Here is a 27,436-nt window from a genome sequence, read left to right on the forward strand (position 1 = left end):
CACAGCGTCCTTCTTCCCCGGAGCCGGGCTGGAATGGCAGCCGGAGATAATCCGGCAGGAGGCCGGGAAGGGAAGGGCAGAGCGCTCACTGTCCCCGGCCCGGCCACGCGGCCCCTCGCACGGCCCAAGGGGGCGCGGATGGCCCCGGCCGAGCCGGATCCGCTCCCCAGGAGGGCCCGGCGGCCGCTGCCGTCCCCTCCCCGTCCTCAGCGCCTCAGGCGCTGCCGGCTCCGCGCGGCGCCCGCCGGGGGAGGGCAGGAAATGGCGCCGCTCCCCGCTGGCGCGCGGGCGCCTCGCCGCCCGCGGCACAAAATGGCGGCGGCCCCGCGCCCGGCACAGCCGCGACGCCATGAAGCCGCGGGGCGGGGCCGCGGGCGCGCGGCCAATGGGCACCGCCGCGCGGCCCGCAGGCCACCAATGGCGGGCGGCGGCGGCGGCGGCGCGCGCGCTGCAGCCAATGGGAGCGGCGGAGTCGGCGCTGCCGGGCCCCGCCCGCGGGGCGCGGGGCGGTGCCGTGCGGGCGGGCGGCGCCGAGCGGCCGTTTCCTGTCCTGGTGCATGGTGGTCGGACGGAGGAATTGTTGGAAAATTTCTCGGCGAGGTTCGTATATAAATGTGCTTTTACCCAGTGTGCCTTATGCTCCCTCCGCCATCTCCGGACGGGGCCGCCGCGCCGCGCCCGCCGCGCCCGCCGGCGGTGCTCGGGGAGGCGGGCAGGGGCAGCGGGGCGCGGGCGGCATCGACCCGAGCGGCAGAGCGGCGGCGATAAAGCCGCTCCGCTCCGCGGGGCCCGCCCGGCCCCTCCCCGCCCGCCGGGCCCGCGGGGGTCCCCCGGGCCGCCCCCCCGGGCCCGCTCGGCACTGCGTCACGGGCGGGGGGCGAGGGGGGCACGGGCCGGGGCGCTCCGGGCCCCGCGCCCGCTGTGCCTGAGTCGGGGGGGCTCATTTATTTTTACATTTTCCCCGTTGTTTGGGGCTTTTTTTTTTTTTCCCCCTCTGCTTTTTAAATATGTGTTCTTATTACTACTATTTTTTCAAACTTGATATTCCCATGCTGTCGGCCGCAGAGCGGCATTAAAGCGGTGGCGGCCGGGGCTGCCCGGGCCCGGCGCGCGGCCGGACCCGCGCAGGCTCCGGAGGAAAATGCGCTGTGCCTGCTCCGAGCCGCGGGGCTGCAGCGCGGCCCTGGCCGCGCTCTCACGGGAAAAGGTCCTGGCACCTCTCGGCCTTCTGAAATCCAGCTGTTTTACTGCATCTCGCTCACCTCGCCAAAATGCAAAAGCATTTTAACCCTTTTTTTGGGTTGGTTTTTTTTTTTTTTTTGTTTGTTTGTTTGTTTTTTTCTTTTTTGTGTTTTTACAGTTGTTCTTGTCGTTCCCTTCATCTGTTTTCCTCTAGAACTTCTAATAGAACGGGATAACGAGAAGCTGCTCCTCTAGAAAAATGGCCTGCAATAATGCAAAGATTTTAATTTTGTTTCCTGATAAGGCCTGATTTGTGTTGCTTTTTCATCCGGAAAAAAATGATGTGACTTCCGTGCAAGTTTAAATTTTCTGTTAAAACAAGGCTGCGGTTGCACTTAAGTTTAAAATTTTGGTAAGGGATTATTTTGAACGATCAAAGAATTGCATCTGCCATCATATGCAGAGTGATACCAGTATTTGTAAGGAATGTTATTTCTCGTCCAGTGACACAGGAACTGCAACCTTACAGTCTTTCAAAGCAAGCATTTCCTCTTGTTTTATCGAGATTCTGCATCAAATGTTGTCTGTCAGCTGTTTTTGCAGGCTATACACCAGATATTTCTGTTGTAGTTTCTAGGTGATGGTACCTGAAAAATGAAATTAGGTTATCCTCAGCTAGCAGCTTTTTAGCATAGACATAACATATTGTTAGCTTTGTGCTAACATTAATAGCACAAATAGCTAATATACTACGTCGAATGGCAGAGTACGGTGTAGCCGTGTTTTCATGGCTTGTTTCTTTGTATTTCTGCATTAATGCCTTGAGCTTTCAAGGTGTGTTTGTGTCAAACGCGATTTGTCTGTATCACTGCAGAAAAGGAACCTCAGGAATATGTGGTCAAATAATAGATGATTGCTTTGGTAATGGATTGCGGCTTAAATGAGATGTAAAAATAAACTTTATGAAAGAGTTTTGAGAAGTGTATTTCAAATTGATTTAATAATTTACCTAAACTGTTGTCATAATTAATATTTCATTTCTACTACTCTATCTGAGGAAGAGTAATTTTGCTTTATATTAAAGGCTAAAATAAAGCAAATACTTTAGAAAGTGTAAAAGGTACTTTAGGTAGAAGGTCACACTGACTTAACTCTCTTCATTCTTGTGTAGCTTTTGGTGCATTTCTCAGAGGAGGGAGGCACAGCAATAGTCAAGTGATGAGTAGTCCCTGGTAATGGGTGCCAAAATTAGGCTGTAAATTAGTTTTTTTCTTTAGAATATCTCCAGTTGTGTGTTGCTTCAGCTCACTGGGCATTTTGCTGTCCTGTACTGTCCCGGAGAAGGGAATTGTCAGGAGTTAGAGCGGTAGATAGGTCCAAGTGCTGGCTGCTGCTTCTGTGACTGCTCCCCTGCAGCTCTGGGGGATGGGCACAGGGATTAGGATCAGGATTCCTCGGTTTTAGTTTGGTCGGGGTGGCTTCATTTACACTGCGGGATGCTGGTCTTCCCTTGCTGTTGCATGTGAGTCTTCACCTTAAGAGTTTTGGGTTAACACATACTCAGCATAGGTGGAGTCTTTGAGAAGCACTATTACATTTTGAGGAGTCTTTAGCTGGCACCTGTGAAACTGTGAATTGCTTTCCAAAGGGCTTGGCTGAATTTGGATGAGTTTCCACACACAGAGATAATCAGGGCAATTCTTCCAGTTTCAGGCCTTACAATGGCCAGAATGCAAATATTCATGAGGAAGGTGGGACCCATCTTGGTGCTGCTGTACTTACTTTTCTCCTGTCTGTATTTTGACTTGTACCTGCTTCCTTGGCCATCCCCATGATTTGTACTTCCCGTGATAATCTTCTAGAACTCCTGCAGCCTCTGACATGTATGTACATAGCACAGCATCCCAAGCCGGCCATTCCTTTCCACTGACTTTTTTTTCCTGTGTTGCTGCTACATCTCTTGCACATCTCTGCAGCTCACCAGCAGTGCTTTCTGCTCAGCAGTAGTAGGGGGCAGCTTTGTTTTTCATCTCCTCTGTGCAAGGAAATCAGTGCACCCGGTAAAGAGAGCATGAATTGGGTAGTCTGTTCCTGTGGCTTGTGTCACAAAAGATCCCAAAAGATGGGAGGGAGGTTTCTACTTAGCTTATGGATCCCTAAGATATACTGTGATCCAAACGGATGCATCCTCTTGTTGAATGCAGGAGTTCAGCTCTGAAGTGCAAGTTCTGTAACTTTTGTGCATAGGTCTTGTTCTGAGCGTGGAGTGAGGAGTCTGAGGAAGGTATCTCTCCATGGACACCATTTCTAGGGAGGAGGGGAAGGAAGCCTTGTGACCCATCTTGGCACAGTGGGGTTTATGGCGTTTTGCCTGTACCTAAATGTAACTTGATCTGCCCTTAGTTGTATTTTCTTAAGGGAATATGATTTTGCTTCTCCCTCTGTGCACCAGGGATCATTGATCAGTTACTCAAAACCAAATTGGACTAAATTAGTAAGTGCTTCCAGTGACTTAGTCTGTTAAAATTTTCTAGGTTACATGGCTCTTTTTCATTGTATATTGGGATTGTGCTTTGCTCCACCAATAACACTTGTTAAATAAATGAAATTTTTGGTTTTGAATGGAATTTACAGTTCCAGCAAGTTTTGCAATTTTCAAGGTTGACATCAGACTTACATTTAAAACTACGTAATGCGTCTCTCAGTCTGTATTTCACTGACTGCAGAATGTTTCCCTCTGTATACACTTGAGCAGAAAGCTGTGTTACCTGCTTAATGCTCTTGGACTTAATTTCTGATGACAGACTTTTCTAGAATTGGAAGATGGGTCTGTATTTGCAAGTTAGTTGGTTTGACTGTATTTTAAGTGTATTCATACATAATGCTGCACAGAGTTTTTTAGGATTTATTTATTTATAGTATTTATAGATGTACTGTGTTTCAAGTTGTGTTTGTAATCTGGCTTTGGCAATCCAGCTGGCTGCCCCTTTAGTTCCTGAAATACAAGCCCGTGCTAAAGCACTGCCATTAACTGTCATGGCTAATGCTGATACATCTGTAAGGTAGTTATCAGATTGCTAATTAACTCCTAGCCACACAAAACAACCCACTCAAAATTCCTCTGTTTGTTGGCAGTCTCAGTGGGTTTGCAGGATTTGGAAGGGCATGGCCAGAATTCATTTGTTTTCGTGATGTAAATAAGACACTTTTGTGATTGCTTGACATGAAAGTAAAACAGCAATAGAAACAGCAGGTCTCAGTTTCTTTCAGATTTTTAGCCCTTAAGTATTCATTTAATCACCAGATGTTCCCAGTTATATTTAAAACACCGATATAACTGGAGGTTTTATGATTTAAGGGGTAAATAGCCCCATGAAGTACTTCAGAAGTTAACTGTATGTAAATATATTTTTTTGTGTAAATAGGCATCACTGCTCATTTCTAGGAGTAACGTAGATACAGTTGTGACATGCATCACCTGGATGCCTTCTGGATACATATTTTAGCTATATATGCGCTTGATGGTAGAAACAAACCCAACAAAAGCTACTAGTTTTAAGAACACACAGATTGATCTGTTAGGTGCTATGTTAGGTGTTACGTTTATCCCTTCATAGTTCCAGGGTGAAAATCCATTTGGAATGAAATGCTTTATCTCACTGACATGTGCTGTAAAATTATTTCAAGTTTGGGGTTTTTTCATCTTTGGTAATCATGTTGTAAGTTTTTTCAGAAAATCAGCTGACCTGCCATAGGTTCAGCTGTTTTTCTGAGTGTGCATATTATGAGTAGTTACCCTAACTTTTTTTGACTATTAAAACACAAGTAACTTATTACCAGTCAGTCTGCAATAAAGAAATGGGTTTGAGGTTTTTTAGAAAGGAAGGTTTGCCTGAGCATTGATAATACAAGTGTGGCCAGGAGAGAAGAAATGTATCCTAACTGAACGAGAAATGCGACCTGAGTTGAGAGAAACTTGCTGGGCTGTTTTGGTAGGTGAGTTCCACTGTTGCATTTGCAGTAGGTCTGCAGGCCATTCATTCCGTGCATTCCTAATGACACAGGGGTGTTTCAGTCATACTTGAATTGGTGTTTGGGACAGGTTATATGGCCCTTCCTCAAGCCAAACCTCTGCTGCTGTGTGTTACTGCTACTACTAACTGTGTCATTAGTGCATTGCGCATTGACCAGCTGCATTAATATGCTTTTTTGTACCTTATTAATATAAACATTTTGGAATCCTGTTGTCTGTACCCCTGCATGGATCTCAATTGCTTGTCAGGTTCCATGCCAGGATTTCTGGAATTGGCTCTGTTGGAAGACTCCCAGATCTGTTTCAAACCTCTGGCTCAGGAGGCTGTGCTGCTGGAATAATGCACCCAGGGCAGCTGTGGTCATGGAATTGGGTGTTTGCTGTGAGGTGCTTGTCCCAGAGCTGCAGCATGAGTTTAATTAGCTTCTGTCAGCACTGCTGACAGCTCACGTGCTGATGGAACTACTCTGGCCTCCTTTCATTAACCAGTAATTTCTTCTCTAATATATTCAAGAAAGGTGTGAAGTTAGAAGTCATATTTGAGGGATCAAATGAGGAGTCAGCCTGAGTCTTCTACATGTGTAGGACTTGTTGGTGGGTGGCTTTCTGATCTGCCTGTGTTTAAATGCCATACCTTTGAAAATAATAGCAACCTTAGCATTCCTGCAGTGTGAAAATACATGCATATACATAATCTCATTAGTTAGAGTAAGGATTTGTAAATATTCTTTATTTGCACTGGTTAATCCAAATTTATATATATATATCTATAAAATGCAAGCATTGACATCTGACAATACTTCTAACATTCACAATGGGATTTGCAATATAATCTGTATGGAAATGACTTTGGGGGGAAAAAGACTGCTGAAACATGAAGTAATCTTGTCAGGCTAAATATGGTTCCCACTGCTCACACTGAAGTCTGATGTGTGGTTAAGGCAGTGATAAATTTGGTCTTGCATTTATTTTTCAGTTCTGAAGAGATACCAAACTCTGTGGCAGCGAATTAGTCTTGAAGTGCATTATTACCAGGATGTGGATGTATCTGTTGTGAAACAGAAAGGTTTAAATACTGTAAAAATGAGCCTTGAATTTGACTACAAACCTCTGCTTCAGAGTGCTTATGCAGTTGACAGTGCTCTCAGTCTTGGTCTGGTTTTTCTCCAGGGCCAGAATTAGAGCCTGTGCTTTATCATTCACAACACTTCTTCACCATGTAGAAAATTAGAAAATGATTGTGTAATTTGCTATTAAATTGCATACCTTAACCCTTTATCTGAGTCCAGCTTTTGTTACCAGATTATGTAGTAGATGTTTTTGTTCTGTATTTCAGCCTTGTTATTATTTTATACTGTGGATAATTAATGTGGTAGAAATTGCTGTTTAATTATGTTTTGCCTTTACAAGAGACTCGAGAAAATACAGTAAAAGAACTTGAGAGAGATTGTGTGAGAAAGCACGTAAGAAGTGCCCAACATGAAGTAGTTGTTACACTTATTTACTGAAAGTCAGTCTGACTGACAACAGCACAAACCCCAATTTTTCAGTGCAGTAAAGTCCTGGAAAAGGTAAGGGCTGTTGATGAAGAAGGAGATCCACGTCTACTGAAGTGTTTGATCAAAGCACCCACATGATCCAGATTTAATTTCTAACCCTGCTACAGGTTTCTGCAGTAATACTGGAAAAGATTATCGTGCAGCTATGTAGGGGAGCAGAAGATTGTAAAAGGTCTTAGTTCTCCTGTGTCGTGTTTCTGAGCTTACAGGTGACAAATGACTTTATGTAATTAGTGGGGGGGAAAAATGCTGGAAGTCCTCTTGGGTTGTCTGAAAAAACTTTGTGTGGAATAGTCAGTTTTCCAGAGGTTTTTTTGCACTGATACTCAGAAGGCTGTAATGCATATGAATTACCAATTTAATTGTATTTAACCAGATTGTTAATTGTAGGTATTAGCTTTGATTTTTCACACTTTTATTACTCAGACTAGTTTTGTGAAATTACTGGTATTTGCAATCATATCAGTTGTTAAGGACCCTAAGGTAGCCAGTATTTAATTCAGGAAAAACTTAATTATGTTACTGTGTGGACATACTTGAATTGATTTTGGGATCCACCTTTGTCAAACATGCGACTACAGTTTTCTAAAATTCCTTAATGAAAGTTTCACTATTGTGAGGCTATGTGTTATTTGCCATCTTACCCTTCTTGATTGATTCTTATTTGCCATTTTTATAAGTTTTATAAAATTACAATGGTTTTGTACATTATTTAGAAGTGTATTAAAAATAAAAGTGATGTTTCCTTTCAAATGAAATAAATGCATATTATTTCAAACTTCTCAGTGCTGTCTGCATGAGGGGAGTGAAGAATCAAAACATTGCTGAATGTCTGGAGTAGCTTTTTTCGTGTCATTCTTTCCCAGTTTTTTCTGCACATTCAAAGTTTGTATTTTATAACAGTAAGTTTTCTTCCATGACTGCTGTTACAAGCTTTATTCCATATTAATCATCTAAGCATCATCTTTGTCTCTCTTAAGGAATTTCTGCTACTGTCACTGCAGGATTTTTCTCTTTTGTCCAGCAATACAGTGGTACAGTCGTTCTTTAAATGACAAATTCCTGCTCTTTTCCAGGCACACTGGGCTCTCCTCATGCTGTCCTCTCAGCTGCTGGGGTTCCCAAGTGCCCCAAGCCCCCTTTCTGCTCCACGGTAGCCACGCTCTCTGCCAGCTCTTCCCTCGCTTTTCAGCTGCCTCAATCTCATCTGCTGTTTCTTAGTTGCTTGATTCATCGTTTTTAGTGGAAATTCCTGTTTCCAGTTGCTAGATTGAGTTTATATAAAAACCTTTCTTCTAACATTGCATCTTTTCTCCAAAACAAGTGATAGCACCCAGAAGATCCTATTTGTTTGAGTGTTAGTAGGGGGAAAAGTACAGGAAGTGCTCTCTAGATAGGCAACTTGATGAAGTCTTCATGAAAAATCTTTTATTTTTAACCACCATCTCCCCCCTCACATGCCTTTGGTTTCCAAGTGTTGAGAACTTAATGTGTGCCTGAGGGTAGTTTTTTCTGTTCAGGTAATTTGCAGGGGGTGGTGGTTTGTTTTGGTGTTTTTAATAAAAGCTTGCACCTCTGTACCCTGCTGGTTGACTGTTTAAGGTATCAGTGTTAGAGTGGGGGTGACTGCCTGTTGTCAGACACTCCTTTCAGTTCAGAGATTTTCAGTCGAATTTTTTTGCCTCAGGCTGATTTTTTGTGAGAAGTGTTTTAACCATCTCAAAGAATGGTAATATTTTCTCTGCATGGATACCATAGACATGTTTTGGTGACTAATCATTTTAGGAATGCAAGATACATTACTGTCCTTGTGAAAGTCTTCTCAAATATCATCATTGACGTGCCTGAAAATTGACAGTTGCAACTTGTGTATGATCTGTGAAGATTTGCAAGAGTTCACAAAGTCAAGTCTCAAGTTTGCACTTCAGTGAGTACTTCCTGACTGAGCCTGTACTTGTCTTTTCTGTAAGACAGCTCTTGAGATTAAGCAGAATCCACATGTGTCAATCTTGTCGAGCTGCTGCGCAGGCCCCACCACAGCGTTTGTCTTTTTCTAAAAACGGATACTTTCAGCTGCTTTTAACTAATGAGCTGCAATATTTGAAGTGGGTAAAGGAAATCTTTCTCTCCCAGATTTTTACTGACAGAACTCCTGGCAGACAGGAGATTTAAAAGAAAAAAGCTTAGTGATGCAGATGCCAAGGAATAAAAGAATTGAGGTGGATTAGGGAAAGAAGTTTGTGAAATTCAGATTAGAAAAACAATGGAGACAAATTTGATGGAAGCTGAGGAGAAAGCAGAAGAGAGTGATTAAAGTGGAGGCAAGGGAAGAGATTTGAGTTTGATGAAAACCAACTGGTTTTGAAAAAGCAAAGCAAATTAAAAAATGTTAGGAGAGTAGATTTGGAGGATGGATGATCCACCAACAGCAAGGTGATGCTGTTGTGTATGTATGCATTATTGAAATGATTATCAGAGAGCAGCTGAAGTTGGAAGGACTTTCAGAAGTTATGTGGTTCAGCCCTGATCAAGGCAGGTCTCATTTGCCCATATAGCCCTGGGCAATGTCAAGTTGTTTTGAACCTCTGCAAGGCTGGAAAGTCCATACCCTGTTTCGGCAATTTGTTCCTGTATTTGACTACTCTTACCAAGTAACACTGTAGCATCATTATCTCTGATAGATTGACTCTTTTCTGTGCAACACAGGCCAGCTCTACATCTTTCCTACATCTCTCCAGCCCTGTCTGGCTAGTCAGTGTTCTCCACTGGGGAGAAAGAGGAGAGCCTGGAAGGGAGCAGCACATCCACTTCTGGCTGAGGGTTCTCCTCCCTGCACAGCAGAGTGACAGAGCAAAGCTGCTGTGTCCCTGAAGAGTGAGTGAAAGCTGGGGAGTGGTGTTTGGGAGCATCCCAGTGCTCCAGCCTCTTGTGGGGGATGTACTTCCAAGGTGGGCCTGAACATGAACTGTTGACACAGAGGCAGGAAGGGGATAGACAGTGGTGTGAGGGCGGCATGGACCAGCAGCAAGAGAAGACTTGGGGACTTGTTGCAGAAGGAGTTGGTGTGGGCATGGAAGTATTTTAGATTATTCTGACAAGAAGGATGGGATTATATTTGGGAAGAGGCATGTCCTAGGAGTGTGGTACCATGATAGGACTGAAGAAGAAACTTGGTACTTCATGGGAAAGGGATGGAGCTGGGGCTAAGGAACTTAGTGGAAGGACAGAGGATTGAGAAAAGGGTATATTGGAAGTGACCATTGAAAGGAGCTAGAATTGGGAGAAACACAGACTGCATTGCTGCTGAGTTCTTGTGTGAGACTGTATGATTGTCCAGATCCTCTGGAACAGAGGAAAGTCGTAGGCATTGTTCTGTGTGCAGCAGTTCCCTTTGGTTCTTTTACAGTGTGTGAGTTGATAGTCAGCCATGCTACAGTAACAAACACTGTGAAACAAGTTAAACAAATACTATTACTCCTCACCCCTTTAATTTATCTGGCATTAGGTTTCTTTTTCTTCCGAAGTAGCTACTCACCCTTTAAGAAATTAGTTCTGCTCAGACTGTCAGAACTCTGCAGCTGCCTGCATTGGCTGCATTCTCACTGCTGCCCAGAGGTGAGAGAAGAGCCATGAGTTCTGGAGGAAGGCAGATGATATTAAAGGTGCTAGGGATTCTTAAAAGATACTTTGTCTAAGAGAGGGAATATTCTCTTATTAAACAAGTAGACCGGAGCTGAAAGGCCTTTGAGGTGCAGAGTCTGCTGGAATTGTTTCACTCTATAGTTCTAGTCAACACCAGTGGTTGTGAAGCCTTTCTTCTCTGCTGTGTGCAGTGGTGTAGCTGTTTTGCAGCCTGCATCCATGAGGTGTCCTAAAAACTGAGTGCATGGAAAATGCTGGCAATAGAGACCTCTGTTAGCAGTTCAGAGGATAGCCAGCCTCTGGGTACCACTAGCATATAATACCAGAATTAGGTAATGTAACTCGCTACAAGCTGGCAGTGTCTCCGGAAAAGCAGCCCTTGCAAACTGGTTGGATGAAACTCCTTTTGCTGCTAGTTTGTTTTTTTTTAAACTGCAACAGTTTTCTGATCTTATTTGCTTCATAGTACATGGATACTGGGCTGCTTTGCTTCCGTGCCTGCTTAGGCTGACTCTATAGCTACAGCATGTTGATTTTTGGTTTGTGAGCAAAGTGTTTCCTAAGGAATAGTTTTCTGACTATTTTGAGATGGGGGGATGATAAATGAGTAGTAGGAAAAGAAGTTACTTTACCAAACTCACAATCATGGACATGACAGAGGAAGACATTGAGCTCAGGATCTTTTATATCCTCATCCAATTCCTTGTCTCTTAGATTATAGTATCCAAAACACTTTCCTATTTTATTTTCTTCAGAAACATCTATATAAATGCAATTTAGTCTGGATGGCCTCTCTTTTTCTTGTGTGTCACATCTCTTTTAGGGGCCTCATTTTCTGTAAAAGCTTATTTTCCTGAAAAGGATGTTGGGAAGAATTATCCATCTTTTCTTGGATGTTAAAAAAATCCCTCACACCCATTTTGAAGTACATTTTGGGTTCCATCTTAATTGTATCATCTTTTTGATGCCAAAGTTGTTCGAGGTTCACATTCCTTATTGAAAGCCAGTATTTTAATCTCCTTAATGTTCCAGATAGAAATTATGGAGGATTTTAATCTTGGAAGCCACATTTCTTACACAATTATGCACTGATTATTAGTAATGTTTTTTTCTTGTATGATTTTCAGTATAACATGCGAAACATCTTTAACCTTCCCAAAGGTACCTTTTCTTTCCCTTTCCTTTATATACTGACTGGAAACAAGAAACTTAGCCTGCACCTCTATGAAATAGTCTGGCTCACTATATACTTGGATGTATTTGGAAAATACTGTTTGGGTGTAATTTTCAACTACTAAATTACGGTGGCAAACTTTTTAAATACTGTAGGCACACTGGAGTATCTACATGGTCTAATTTTGTGCTCCTATTCCTTAGTTTTGACAGAAGCACAATTTTCTCAGTGGTCTTTGAGACTGTTGATGAATTGCTTATTCGTGAGCAGATTTCTGGATTGTAGAGGTAAAAAGAGTTAAATGTATTTATAAAGGTAACCATAAGTAAATTAAACCCCCATGATTATTCTTCTCAGCCTTGAATTATAAACCAGCAGGGCACAGAACAACATTAGGATTAAAAGCTGTGATGTGATCCCCCATATTAAAACATGCCTGGGTAAAAATGTGAGTAGCCAGAGGGGTGGCTCTGTCTCATTCTGTGAGATACAGCAGTCACTCCCTAATCACTGTCCTCTTGTCTAATTAACAAATTTTATAATAGGATACTTCATTATTTTAAAGGACAGATTGTTTTGGTTGGTTGTTTTTTTGTTTAAACAGAAACCTCTCTGGAAAATCTAGGGAAATAGTTGAATTGTTCAGTTAGACTTTCCCAGTGTGTCATTGTTTTTAAATCTCTTACTGGCACTGGAGAGATCTTTAATTTATACAGAGAAAGCCCTGCTGTTGTCATGGGTGACTATGGGTGAATTGTCAGCTTTATTTCAATTCTGGGGACAAGCAGGTATCATTACCTATACTGTCACTACCACCGTTATTCTTTGTACATTGGTTAAATAATTTATATGTAACTGAAATTTAAATGTGGTTGATGCACTTTAATTTAGTAACTGCTACCTGAAGTTGCTAACATCTGAGTTAATTGAGGTAGTAATACTTACCTATTTCAGATAACTTTATTCCTTTAAAGTATTTTCCAGATAAGTCAATCATTCTTTGCATCTATTCTATGTAAAACATAACATAAAATATTTGTAGCAGCTGTATAAAAATCGCATTAAACTGGGATTACCTAGTTCTGGGTGTGTATTTCAATTTTCTGTTTTTTGAATACTTTCTTTCTAGGTAGACGATGTTATTAGCTCAGATAAATCGAGACTCTCAGGGAATGACGGAATTTTCTGGAGGAGGAATGGAGGCCCAGCACGTGACTCTGTGTCTAACAGAAGCTGTAGCTGTGCAAGGTGAACCTTCAGGTTAAAATACCTCTATGTTATTATGTCTTTTCTCTTTGAAACTCATATAAAACACTAAAATTCATGTCATGTATTCTGAATTAAAAGTCCAACAGAAAACAGTTAACTGAGATTGATTAAATTCACTGATTTAATTCTGGATGGAAATTATCTTTTAATTAAGATTATAGAAGTGTAAATGTGCCAAAAATATATGAAATATAAAATCTGACTTTATTCTCTGTATAGTCCTACCGTTTTATACTTTGTAAATTCAGTTTATATCTAAGTATGTATTAAACAAATTGAGTTTTAAAATAGATTAATGAATTGAAATTGGCTTAAACTGTGTTTCCTGAAAGCTTTGTTAGATTTTACATGATTACAAACCCTTTCCTAAATCTGCATTTTAATTTAAATAGTTTTGTGTGTATTAACAACAGGTAGTGTTGTACGAAACAAATTTATCAATACAAGTGTGTGTCATTATTTCACTGTTGGCTCTGATGATTTAATTCATAGTTCTCCTAAAACCTCAGCTTTGTAGTTATTTATTCAGTGACGTATTTTTTTTAGTTAAGGAAACTAACATTGTAGCTGTCATGTTTACAGAGCAAAATCTTGAACATATGACTCTAGTATGTGTCCCAGGCTCAAAAACCAGAAAGCAAGTAAGAGCTACTTGCTCTTACTATTTGTCAAACCAATATACTTTGAGGGGATGTAATAATTTATGGAGGTGTTTAGGTTGAGATTTCTAGGGTTTCATGCTGGTTATAGTGAAGGTGAACTTTTTTCCCTGCTAGATGGTGACAACTTGGAAAACATGGAAGGTGTAAGTTTGCAAGCAGTTACCCTGGCTGATGGCTCCACTGCTTACATACAGCACAACTCTAAAGGTGGGCAAAGGACTGCAAACTGATGGCTACTGAAGTGGTATTCCCCTTTCTAACCCTCTCTTTGCATTGTAAAGTCAGGCAAAATCTGTACAATATTTCTGAAGTTCCAATTCCATTTGGAAATTACAGTAATACTATAACATAAATATTTTTTTTTGCTACTAATAAGATGCAAAAATGAAATTCAGAACTTAAGTAAAATGAAAGTGATCTTTATGGTTCCAACCCAGATATCAATGTTCTGCCTAACAGATAGGACAGCAGACCTTTTCTGGTTTTTTAATCCTGTAATTTTAAAAGCTCGGTACAGTCACACTGTGCTTTCTATTTACCAAACATTATTTCTTGTTGATATTTCATTTATATGTTAATTAACAAAGTATCAACTGTGTGTTAAAACTCTGATGTGTTACACAATTAGAATTCTTTAAAATATTCTGTATATTTCAGATGGTAAACTGATGGATGGCCAAGTGATTCAATTAGAAGATGGTTCTGCTGCTTATGTTCAACATGTACCTATGACTAAAAGCAGTGAGTGCAATAATAAAGAAATGTGTCATAAAATAATGTATTACTGATAAGTATTGATATTAAGTAATTAACAGTCATGATAACAGCTTGATTTCTTATTTTAATGGAAATAGTTATGAAGAGATCTTAGGTATTTTGTAATCCAATGTGTTTAGTATTTAATCTTTCCATCTGATGGATCCTTTGAGCTCTTGCTGAAGTGCTGTAATTCTTCCTCCTGAGCAGGGGACAGCCTGCGTCTGGAAGATGGACAAGCGGTTCAGCTGGAAGATGGAACTACAGCATTTATTCATCACACCTCAAAAGGTAACTGTTTTGTCAAGTGGGATTTATTACATCAGTGTTCAACAGAACTTCAGAAATGTAAAATAGGATACTCTCTGAAAACTATCATCTTTCTTAGTGAGATTCCCAGTGTGGATTACTTCTTGCTTTAACTTTGTGAGATCTGAAAATTATTGAAATGAGACTGGTTCAGTTTCTTACTTGGGCCTCATGTAACAGTTTTAAGTGTAATCAAACCCAGTGCATTTCACTGGTTTTTTTAGCCCAGGATCCCATTAAAGTGAGTATATACCTTTAGGTAGTAGGGCAGAAAATGTGACAGCCGACAGTCAAGAATGCAATTGTGTTTATCCCAAATGGTAACTTACATTTCTGCAGAAGATGATTACACTAGTCTTGGAAATAGTACCACTTCTCTAAAAAAAGTGATCAAGTATATGTTTTAAGTCTGTTTAAACTAGTGTGACAATTACATTTTACAACTGACAATAGTAAGAGGAAAGAATGTAATATAGAATATTTTGTTAAAAGTCTTTTTATATTTTGTGTTTCTTTTGCGTATTTGCATGATTCTCTTCTTAAAATGGGAGATTTATGAATTCTAAAATCTGAAGTAAGGGTATCAGTAGATCTCTTATATTATTTTCATTTTATTATGAGTGGATTTGAAATGGAAAGCATATTTGTGTTCCTGATTTCCTTTGTCTATAAAGCTAGATCCATATAAATTTTTTTGTACTTTTATAAGTGTAGAAATAGAAGTATGGGAGGTGTTGTCTTGAAAACAAATTCCTGTGTTATTCATAGTATTATTTTAAGAGGTTATATTTCTCATGTATTTCATATGTATGTATGACTTCAGGAGACACTTCCTGGAGAGCAGTAGTTTCTCGTGTAGCACACTGCTGCTCCTTTCAGAATCCTAACACTTTGCAATATCATTCCTCAGACAGTTATGACCAGAGTGCACTGCAAGCTGTGCAGCTGGAGGATGGAACCACTGCCTACATCCACCACACGGTGCAGATGCCCCAGTCAGACACCATTTTAGCCATCCAGGCTGATGGCACAGTGGCAGGTCTGCACACAGGAGATGCTGCCATCGACCCAGACACCATCAGTGCTTTGGAGCAATATGCAGCCAAGGTACTCTGCAAGGCATTTTCTCTGTCCATCGTGTTTTACTCTACAGCACAACATAGCTGGCAGCACAAGCCAATTGTCATCTAAGAAATAAAATTACAACTGAGAGACTCTCAGGCTCCTAGAAGAGAGAACACCAAATTGTCATGACAGTGCTTCACTGCCATGAGCAGCTCTGGTGTATAAAGAGGAGAAAAGACTGAACACTGAACTGGAGTCAGATTTAGAAAGGAATCTAGACAGCTAAATAATAATCTTCTCTATACTACAGCATTGCAAAGGAGTCTCCTGAAAGGACACTGTTTGGAAAGAAGGACAAAGTTAAATTATTCTTGTTCAGGCACTATTGCTGGATTAATTTTTTTCCTGAATGGGAAGAGTATGGCCTGGTGTACTGAGCAAGGACAACACATAGGATGAAGTGTAGAAAAGACAAATAATTACTGAGTTCAGAAAAAACCTTCTTTGGTCCATATTTTCAATAGTAAAAATGCAGTCTGATGCACAAAATTCATGTTGTTTGCTTTACTGGACTTCTGTAAGGCATGATGCAAATATGGTAATGGGTGATGCAACTTCCATGACTCCATAGTTAAGCAGTGTCCCACTTGCTGGATAATTGCCATCAGTGCTCGTAATGCTCTTGAAAAAGAGCAGAATAAATTTTAAAGTCTGTCCTCTTCATGTCAATGAGAGTTGTCAAAATTTGGGAGAAGGCCAGTTAGGATAATTAAATAGCTTATTCACTATTCTTTTCATTATGCTTCTGTCTGTTGGAATTCAGATATTTTAAGGCAACCAGTCAAATCGTGTTGTGATGCTATGGATTAGCATTTCATAAATAAAAAGTAATTCAGCATTAGTTGAGCTGTAATCACAAGATTTCACACATTCCACAGATCCTTTTTCATTTAGATTAAATCAGCCATAACTTTGCCCTTCTTAACCAGCAGCTATATTAATCATAATTTCTGAGAAGTTTCTGTTTTGAGAAGGTGAAGAAGAAACAGAAGAAATGCAAATAGATTTGCATTTTCATCCTATTTAACTCAATATGTGTTTTTTAATTCTGTAATGTGAATTTGTTTTCTGTAGTGCTCTTGTGTGTTTGTTTAGGAAAAATTCTATTTTCCTTAAGCTTTCATCTCAGAACTTTATTCTGAATGGTACTGCTGGAACCTTTAGGGAAAGTCAGTGGAAGTGAGTTTCCAAGTGCTACACCTGATTTATGTACAAAACTAAATAATAGCTTAGTGGTCAGAACCCTGGATCTCTCTTAAAAGGAGAAGTGGGTTTGTGATTCTTCTCCATGTCTGTGCACGCTTCACAGTGAGGCAAGGTGTACTCTTCATAGCAGCTGGTGTTACAGACACTTTGAAAAAGGTACTGAAGAAATTAAATACATCTGGTAAGTATATGATAGGATTTTATAAAATTATAAGTACCCCAAAGAAGAGTAGTGACTTGTCATTGGCTGCACCAGTTTCAGAACTCGTAAGCATCAGGTGAAACTCTCAGGTGATGGGCTCAAGAAGAACAAAGAAGGCTTTTTCAAACAGCTCAAAGTTAAGCACTGCTTGTAGGATATTGTGGATACTAATATGTCCTTGGATTCAAGGAGTAATTAGATAAATTCATGGAAGAAAAATGTGTCCATGGCTGTTAGGTAGAAACATGTGACTTCTGGTTCAGGAAGTTCATAAACCACAAATTGCTTGGAGGTTGGCAGAATATTATGGGGAATGCATCACTACATGCTTGGCCTGTTTGTTTAGTGTTCTCCAGCATCTGCTACTGGCTGCTGTTGGAAATGAAATGGTGCAGTAGTATGGTCTTTAGTTTGACTCAATGTAGGTGTTCTTGTGTTTTTATTTGAAGGCAGAGTAAATCTTTCTTTAGCATAAAAGAGAGTATTTTAGGAGGAGCTCAAAGATCTGCCCTGGAATCCTTCCAGAATTCTTACAATACTGCAAAAGAGAAGTTTAAATAGTTGGGTGTCTTTTTTTGTTTGGTTTTTTTTTAGGTTATCTTTTCGAAACTTAAAGGGCGAAGAAAAAAAGATGCATTTGGAAAGTGGTGGCTCTTCTTTGTTTCCCTGTCCTATGGAACAGGCAGGAACAGACAGATCAGTGGGGTGCCCAAGATCAGTGTAGAATATAAGGGAGTTCATACAAAGAGATCCAAGCAGACTACTCAGAAGCTCATGGAAGTGGTGGAACACGTACATTTTTCATTGTCCCTCACTTCTCCTTCAGGCATAGAACCACCTTCCCACAGCATGCAAAGCACATGCAGACTTAACTAGAGTCCTCTAATTTTGGGCTGAGTCAATGCCACCAAAGCAACCAAGGGAAAATGGTCATTGCTCCCAGTGAAGTCAGAAGATGGGTGATGGAATTGTGAAGAGGTTACAGCATGTACTTTCCTTCCATAAGCTGTTTTCTTGTGCCATCACAGCTGCTGGCAAAGTACAGTAACTGGGATTTGTGCATGTTTCAACATATGCACATACATTCTGTTTGGATCATTTGTTTCTAATAGTTGATCAAGTTCTAATTTCATGTCAGCAGTTCTTTTCTCAACCAACAACAGGAAGTTCAGGATGAAGTAATTCAAGTCTCCTTTCTGTGCAGGTTCTCTCCTCTCCCTTTAAAAATTCTGAGGGAGAAGGGCCCAAAATGGCTATTGTTTTCCTTTGAAAAAACACCCCAAAATTACCTGCTTTCTGACTCTTTTCAATCTTTTTGTAATGTACATTTGCCTCTGCTTGGGAACTTTCCTCATTACTGTTCTAACTCATAGTTCCCAAAAGTATATTGCTCATAATTGTCTGATTTAGAGAAAAGTCTGAAAACTCTTGTGGGATGAGTCTCCAAGCAAACCGCTGGGGGCTGATGCTTTGGGCAAGATGCTTTACACAAGCACCAATGTTCTCAGGAGCCTGCTGTGGCCTCCTGCCAAACTGTTTTAGAGAGGAAGAGAATCACTTAGACTAGGCTTAGGTGCATCAGTCTCAGCCTTGAATATAATGGATGCAGAGAGTATTGTGAATGCCTGTGCTTAATACAGAGACAATTAAGGAATGGGAAACTATGCAAAGTATACTTTCATTTTTTATACAGTGACCACTAACATCCTGTTCTTTGCTTCATGTGAGAGAGTTTGGGGTGGTTTTTTTGAACAGGGTAATTACATTTTTATTTAAATAAAATTTTCACATTAACATCTAACAGTCTTTCAAATATTTTTTTATGAGCTCCTTGGAAACAGCAATGCCTTCCTCCTCCTGGAGACTGTTCTTAAAAACAAACCTATGTAGTAATACCCAAGTCCTTGCTTAGTTGTAATTTGACTAGTTCAAATTGACATGTAACACATTGTCTTAGGTATTGTGATTCGAAAAGCAGTTGTGCTGTTTGAAACAAGTACATTCTGCTTAACAAGGAGTGAGAGAGATATCTTTATTATGAAAGATGTAAATGTTTGGGGTTTTTTTTGTCAGAACTCAGTATTGTTAAATTCATTGATTTATTGTAATACTTTTGTCAGTCTATTAATTTAACATATTTAGTTCTTGCAGTCTTTCCTACCCTGTTATAAAATAACTTTGCTATGCTCACTTTGCCTGTTCTGTAATGCAAGTGCTACAAGTGGTGATTTTTATGTAAGCTCATGTACTAGAGGATAACCATGTTCCAAGAGGGCGCTAGAGAGCTATAAAATAACAAACCCCCAGAACTGTCTGTAACCCTCTGTTTCTCCGATGAATAAAAATAACCTGTAAATGTTTTTCCCATTTCAACTTTGTTTTTCAGGTGTCTATTGATGGAAATGACAGTGTTAGTAGCACAGGAATGATAGGTGAAAATGAACAAGATAAAAAAATGCAGGTATGTGCCAAATACAAAATAATTAAATATATTTATTTCTTTTGTCTTTTCTGCCCAGCAAGGTGCATGATAGGGAGCCCTGTAGCCATGAACTAGGGTCTGCTTCTACCCTTCAGAAGTTATAGATTTCAAACTATACAAGTAGATTATATTATCTCACTCTGTGCAAGATCCTGTCACAAGATTTTTGAAAGATCTTCTAATACTTACTGTTTTCTATGGGGCATTTTCTGTTAAAAGGTAATTTAAAATTATGTTGGTTTTCTAAGATTTTTCAAGCTGACCTGAGCATTTAATCAATGAGAGTGTAAGTATTCCAGAAGTTCTTTTCCAGAGAAGAAACTGACTTTTGACAGTACTTAGAAAGTACTCAAGTACTTAGAAAGTCTCAATTAATAAATTTCTTCTAGGAGAGACCATTCCAGGCATATGTCTGGAACTGTTCTCCTTTTGATGACTTATTTTGATTCCACTTGCCCTTTTAGGCTCCCTGACTTTCATAGCAGGTTTTATTAGGAATCGGTAGGTAAGTGTTGCTCCTAGAGAATGCTTAAAGAACAGAAAAATACTTCCATTTCTTTTTCAGGATCCATGTTGTTAGTATATAGTAGTGTAAAAATCTTTCCATGGGGAAAGATTAATGTAAAAGTTCAAAGGGTAATGGAAAATACAGGTGCAACTTACTAAGTCTCAAGCTTTCTTTCCTGGGATCCATAAAATTATGTAAGGAGAATGGTATTTGACACTATAAGGTATTTTATTAAAGGTAAAGACAAAGAAAAACATATTCTGCGCTTCAAATACACGACAAAATTAATACTAAAACCTCCATATCCTCACACGTTCAGATGACAAAATCAAAAATGGAAAAGTCATCGCACTGAGAATCGGGCTTCTCTGGGCAAACCTTTTCTCCTTTTTCCTTAATTTAAGAAATAATGAAGTAGACAAAGAAGAAGAATATCTTCCAAGATCAAAATACATTATCTGTGAAAGGAGTAATTATAGACTCACCTATGACAGCTCAAATTTTCTATTCTTAATCTTTAACAAGTTAGGTCCCACATTATTTAAAGCTGCAGACTCTTCACTTTTGCCTATGTGGCATGACTGTGGAAGGAGAGAATAGCTAATACATTCATTATTTACTGTATTGGACTATATTTCAGAAAATGAAATTAAGAAATTCAGAGGATTTGCACACTTGTAGGTTAGGATAGGAAAACTCCAATGAAAGGCAAAGTTGAAGAAAGAGTAAGATAAAATCTTTGTTGGTTTTACCTGAAGTAAGAGCCTATTAAGCAAAATTACCTGTTACCAGTATCCACCTAAATATTGATTTTGGCCTCAGCCCCAAAGGCAAACTGAATGTGGAGGTGATTTTATCTTATACATATATGGCAACATATGTGCCATATGGAAATGTGCCAATCTTACAAGCATTATATGTTCCAAACAAAACAAGATCTGATATTTCAAAAAGGTAGTGAGGCTTAGTCTCAAATTCTGACCCTTGTAAGGTGACTACAGTTGGCCTTCAGTTGAAGGGGCCCAAAGCTATCAATTATGTATGAAAATATAAATCATTCTTATATCTTGATTTAAATAGATACCTGCTTGTAACTCATTCTGTATTAATAGATAATATATAAATCTCATATTTAGATGTAGAATTAAATAGGTTTATATTTATAACCTTTTTAAGTACACAGGTAACAGAACAGATGTCACACTGCTAAGCAGCCACTCAGACTTGCATGTGGTTAGTTAGGTGTTTCAGCAAAGAAAAAAAGCATAAAACCTCTTTGTGATTTCTGCATAGGAAAACAAAAGACTCTGTGTGCCCAAATGGATATCTCGCTATTTCCTTTCAAACCTGTCATACCCATCTGTTCATAATAACACTTTGGTTATATGATTCTGCTTTTATGTGTGCAATAGAAAAATCTGATCCAAGATCTTTGTTTTTCTCCCGTGTTACCTCTCTGGACTCGGGATGCGTTTGTGATCTTTTAAAAATAGGGAGGGTTAATCCTATTTATTTATTTTATTTAAAAGTATTTGAAGTGCACTGTTCCTCACAGTAAGTTTCACATTATTATAAAGGTGCTTTATTCCCCCCCCCCCCCACCCCCCCCTTTTTGTATCCATCTTAATATTGGTAAGATTGTTGCTGGTTATTTCCTTGCAGGTATCAGCACATTACAGGCCTGTTTTCATTTTCTTTTAAACTTTGGCATACTTGAGCTTTATAGCAGAACTTAGCAAGTATATACATATTGTTACATGCTGGAACAACAAAGAAATAGTAGTAGGTTTACTGATAGAAAAAAAAAAAATTAGTGCTTCAATGCAGGTCTCAACCAAGCGTATTCCTCATGATCCTTAATGTATTGAAGTGACTCCTGTGATTCATGCTGTCGTAGGCTAAACAATAGGATCAGTAATGGGTTTCTTGATCCAGGAGGTTGTTTTCCTCTGCGGTTCCAGAGAAGATTTTCTGAAGTGATGGAGTTGAATGTTTCAGCTGATTAAGAATTTCGTATTGAACTTTGCTCCTTTAGTCGTAAGAACAGCGTGAAGGTAATAGGTTATCCTATCCTCTCTGAAGAATCTGTAGGAAAAGTATTCCCCATCAAATTTCTGATCTATCTGAATAAGGAAATAAAGGTCTGTGTGCTGTTGCAAGGCTACAGTCTCATTGGTTATGAGGCAGATGTGGTGGGAGAGCTCAGATACTGTGGTGATGGATCCAGGCTCTTTAAACGGGCCAGGTGGGGAGGGAGAGGAGCAGGAGCTGCCCTTCCTGTGGGAACAGCAGGACTGTATAGGGCTTTGGGATGGGAGATGGCTCAGACCAGCATGGGTGCTGTGGTGGTGGCTGTCTGCCACAGGGTGCATAGTCGGGAGGAAGATGAGGCCTTCTTCAGACAACTTGGAGAAGCCTCATGTTCACAGGCCCACGTCCTCATGTGGAATTTTAATATCCTTGGTATCTGCCAGAAGGGCATCACAACAGGGCACGTGAGGAGCGTTCAGGAGTTCAGGGTGGCAACTGGCAATCTAGAGCAGCTGGCACGGTGAGACGCTTTGCAGGGCCTCAGTTGCCAAGAAGTATTAGTTGAGAATGTGAACACTGGGAGCAGACTTCAGGAGTCTCCATCCTTAGAGATATTCAGAACCCATTTGGATATGGCTGTGACAGTTTGGGATAAAATTGGATCCGTAAGAAAAAGGGAGGTGGTTTAAAAGGACAGACCTTTTAAAAAAGAGTATTGATTGCTTTGCATGCAATTGTATCAAAGTGCTTATTTGGGCTTCTGCCTCTGTGTTCGGTCTGTATGAATGTCTCTTGCACGTCAGGGTATGAAGGAGCCTTTACAAGGGGTTTCAGCTGCCTCCTGAAGCTGTGCTGTATATTTTCCTGTTGTCATGCCAGAAGGAGAGTAGAACCTAGCTCATGTTGCTCCAATTAGCTTGATGAAAATACACGCATGGCAGATCAAGTACAAAATGCTTTCCCTCATTTTCAAAAAGTGCTCATTCTAAGGACATTTAATTATTGTTTGGCCTTTCCATTAACTTATCTTTGAAGGTGGTCTGATTTATGACTAATCTCCCCTAGGAACAGATATAGCACCTCAGATGTAATCTAAGACTTGTCTACTAATTTGGTCATTTTACCACTGTGCTTTTGAATTATTTGCCTTTGCTGTTTGGCTAATTAATGCAAGCTTTTAAATTTGCTAGGTACAAGTAAATATAGCAGAATCATGAGAATTTGATTTTCAGTTCTTTAGTTTATTTATTGAGGACTCAGAAATATATGGCATAGCAAAGACAAACAAAAGAAACCTGTCAGAATCAGCTCTGGCTTGATAGCAAAATAAAGCTCTAAATATCAAGCTCTTAGTTGATAGCAAAATAAACTTCTCTGATTCATTTTGGTTGTTGGTTTTTTTTCAGTGTGTGGTTTGGTTGGGGTTTTTAAAATTTTTTTTTCTCTTTCACTTAAGATTGTCTTGCAAGGAAATGGAACAAGAGTGACTGCAAAATCTCAACAGACTGGAGAGAAAGCCTTTCGCTGTGATTATGATGGCTGTGGAAAACTGTACACAACAGCTCACCATCTTAAGGTGATGAGATGTAAAATGTGCATTTCTACTTTGTAGATAGGATTTTTTTGGAAAGATGATGTGGTTAAAAGTAATAAAAATTGAGAGAGCCAGTTGCAATGGGGCTGTTCTGCCAAATGTTTATTGGATTGATTTTACAGTGATTGGTGGTGCTCAGCTGAGTTTTCTTAGTGTTCTGGTTAGATGCAGGTGTGGGATCACATTAAGCTGCTATATTGGCAGCATGTTGAGCTTGCTTCCACCAGCAGTGTCACAGAAATTCTGGAATCCAGCATTCGCTTTACGAACTTTACATGTATGCATGATGTGCAAAAATTCCAGTTTTTGAAATATTTCACTATCATAGTACAAAGCGAGACTCTTCAAAACTAATATTCAAAGTGAAAAGCTGGAACATCTTTTCTTCACAGATGTCAGCTTCTTAATTCTCTTCCTTTTTTTAAATTAAGTAAAGGAATTACTGAAATGGTAAATGGTGTAGGGATGCTCACATTCCAGCTGAGGCTGAGACAATCCCTTGCTGATGAGGTAACCTCCTCCCCGTGCTGCTTTGTCTCTGACTAAGTACAGGAGTCAGTGAGGGGTTGGCTTTATGAGTCACTTGCTAAAATGATGTCCTTGCTGTAGAGGTTTCATGCAATGTAAAAGCATCATTGGAAGCATTCAGTGGAGTCAGAAATCAGAGAGTGGGCTCTGAGGCATATTTACCTACTGTCTTTAATGTAGTGCATGATGGCAAATCTGCATGTATTTACAGAAGTGTTTTGTGCAAAACGGACTGCCAGATCAGGTTAGACCTTGGAAAGAGACATCTTTAGTTTTAGGGAAATATTGTTGCCATATTTCATTATTCATCACTGATATAAACAGACACTTGAATACGAATCTTAGTCAGATAAATAAAATATGTTGACTTTAAGAATGAACTGTTTCTGTGCTGAAGTAACCAGATACAACATCTCATTAAGTCACTGTATTGGATGTCACCAGGTACATGAAAGGTCTCACACAGGAGACAGACCATATCAGTGTGAACATCCTGGATGTGGCAAAGCCTTTGCAACAGGTAATTTTTTGCAGACTAGCTCCTCCTGCTTGTTGGTGTTTGTGTGTGAATAAAGTAAGTTTTTAGTATTGCCTTTTTTAACTGCTAAGTAGGTTGGGAGAACTGGGAAAAGAAAGTAATCTCTTCAGCTAGTGTAGCATGTAGAAAGGACAGAGGATTTAACTCTTACTGAAGGGGGAACAAGGTGAAACACTCAACACTTATCTTACTCTTCACCTGTCATCTACAGTCAAACTGAATGTTAAAAATTAGGCCTTTCTTACCATTAAACTAATAGTGAAAGTTAAATGAGGTGATAACAGCAGGCTGAACTTGTAGGCTAGAGGCAGATTCCTGATCTTCTGGTCTAAATTTGAAAGGAACTTTGATAGAAGAGGCTGGTTTAAGTGTTCTTTATTGAATTTGTATCAGAGTGACTTCTGTCATGAAGTGAACTCTCCATTTGTACAGATTACTCTGCTCATAATTATGCTCTCCCTGATGTTGAATTTGATTGTGTAAAATGCAATTATGAGGAATGAAACATGGAATAAGTGGAAGAGCAAAACTTGTTTCAAATTTTATTCTTTCACTTTGAATGTAAATTAGTATAATGCTTAGAAAAGTTAGGCTCTGTTTTTTTAGATAAGGTATTTTTAAAATAACTTCATCTGATCTAATACATTTAATACAATTGCTTTGAAGAGAAATGAGCAAAAGAAATGCTGATGCAAAAGTCAAAAGGGAAACAACCACACTTTTAAAGGGCTGCACCTGAGTTTGTAAAGGGATCTCAAAACTATGTAATGAAATAGTCTCTTCCTTTGCAACAAACTGGTGTATGGCTTTAAACAGCTGTTTGTTTATAAACACTATATTTTTGGTCAGAGCTATTGTACCATTGTAGTTCAACAGTCTTTGCCTTGGACAAAGTTCACTTTCAAGTACTGAATACTCTTTGGTTTAAATGTTAAGAACTCTCCTGGGCTGGATCATGAAACTGAGTTTAGATGTAAAAGTGAATTAGTGCTCAGCTTGGTTCACGTGCTTCATGCTTATAAAAGCATCAAGAATAGGAATTTCAGCTGTTTTGGGGAGAACACTCTGAAATTAAAGCAGATGCTATTTTCTTACAGACTTTTTGTAGAAATGTGTACATCACTTGTGGGTACAAGTGAAATTCAGGTTCATTTTCTAAAACTGCAGTTTCAGGCTTCTTTAGTCATAATCCTTTCAGAGAGGCGCTGAAAGGAAAATCTTGGTTAAATGCTCATTGCAAAATAATTTTCTAAAACGACAGTTTCAGGCTTCTTTAGTCATTATCCTTTCAGAGAGGTGCTGAAAGGAAAATCTTGGTTAAATGTTCATTGCAAAATAATTTATAGAGGGCCTGATCCAATGTTCACTTCAGACTGGTGGAGTTTTTGATGATGATGAGTTCCTAAAAGTGATCTTAAAGAGAATAAGTGTCTGTGACTGCTCATCTGATTTTACTGCTGACTTCATTAGTGGTATTGCTTTTCCTATGAGCAAATAATTAAATGTCATTTTGATGACAGTAGTGGGAAGAAGTAAAAACTAGGTGGAATGCACAGCATATGGCTTCCTCAGAAGGCAGAATAAATATTTGTCCAAATTGTAATAATTGCAGTTTATCGTTCTGAAGGGAAGGAGAAGCATTATGGAAGTGTATTTTTTTCAAAAATAAAGAATGAAAGAATTTCCAAACTGTCATCCAAAGTTCTGCTGCTCTGTAGGGTAGAATGAAGAGCTTGTGAAGAATGAAAGAGTAAATTTTACTCATCAACATTCCTGATTGGAATGGCAAACACAGCTTTTGCTGGTGATGGTTTATGAGTATCCTTACTTTGTGCTTATGCTGTGGTAACATCCTTTCTGATCTCCAGGGTATGGGTTAAAAAGTCACGTGCGAACACACACTGGTGAAAAGCCTTATCGGTGCACAGAAGAGAACTGCACCAAATCCTTCAAGACTTCAGGAGACCTGCAGAAACACATTCGGACCCACACAGGTACTAGCAGCACGCATTACTATTTGCTAATTCACTTAGGTGGATTTTTAGTTTTTTCTCTTTCCTCATTCTGTGACTTTATACTTAAAAAATCAGCCTGTGTATATTCTCTTTCTGAAGCCCAGTGAGCTCAGCAGCATTTCAGCATGGTAAGCATTTACTGCAAATCCAGCATGCTTTTCTTGGAAAAAGTGCTTAAGCATTCACACTGCTATTGCAAACTAACTTTTAGCAGTGCCTTACTGACATTGTCACTGAGTCACTCACTGCCTTTTACAGTTTCATCTGCAGCTGTAACAGAACAAGGAACTTTTCCTCAATCATCTCTGTCTTGCCTTTCAGAAATGGCTTCAGTGTTCCTCAGTTTTGGTACTTTAATATAACTTGCATGCCAGCTTCATGAAGGTTTACTTTCTGAGCTTGTTATCCTGATTTCCCATCTCTTCTTCCAGCAAAAACAAAAATATCGTAGAAAACCAACTGTTACTGAAACTTGCACAGACACAAAAAATAAAACCTTACATTTTGTCTAAAAACATTAAATTGAGAGCCAAGCCACAAATTTTAGACAGCACACACTACACTCTGCAAAACTCTGTGGGTGTACACACGTGTAAACAAGTTTGCACAATGTCTCCTTTG

The 27,436-nt window shown here is 39.6% G+C and overlaps 1 protein-coding gene across 6 annotated transcripts in view; it reads left to right on the top strand.

The window, feature by feature from the left end:
- Positions 1-506: 506 nt before the first annotated feature.
- The window catches only part of ZNF143 (zinc finger protein 143), a 38,357-nt gene continuing 11,427 nt past the window's right edge, over positions 507-27,436 (top strand). For 2 of the 6 annotated variants that reach the window (XM_048306304.1, XM_048306308.1), the window contains exons 1-10: positions 507-600; positions 12,720-12,850; positions 13,636-13,728; positions 14,179-14,262; positions 14,488-14,568; positions 15,497-15,693; positions 19,506-19,580; positions 23,597-23,716; positions 24,707-24,782; positions 26,669-26,794. In XM_048306304.1, the coding sequence (XP_048162261.1) occupies positions 12,727-12,850; positions 13,636-13,728; positions 14,179-14,262; positions 14,488-14,568; positions 15,497-15,693; positions 19,506-19,580; positions 23,597-23,716; positions 24,707-24,782; positions 26,669-26,794 (976 nt within the window). In that variant the 5' untranslated portion in view covers positions 507-600; positions 12,720-12,726. Of the gene's footprint in view, positions 601-910; positions 1,595-9,519; positions 9,649-11,793; positions 11,878-12,719; positions 12,851-13,635; positions 13,729-14,178; positions 14,263-14,487; positions 14,569-15,496; positions 15,694-19,505; positions 19,581-23,596; positions 23,717-24,706; positions 24,783-26,668; positions 26,795-27,436 lie in introns of those variants that run through there. The other 4 variants (XM_048306306.1, XM_048306309.1, XM_048306305.1 and 1 more) reach the window with 4 other exon arrangements.

The sequence above is a fragment of the Corvus hawaiiensis genome, chromosome 6 (genome assembly GCF_020740725.1).
Source record: "Corvus hawaiiensis isolate bCorHaw1 chromosome 6, bCorHaw1.pri.cur, whole genome shotgun sequence".
NCBI classification, from domain to species: domain Eukaryota; kingdom Metazoa; phylum Chordata; class Aves; order Passeriformes; family Corvidae; genus Corvus; species Corvus hawaiiensis.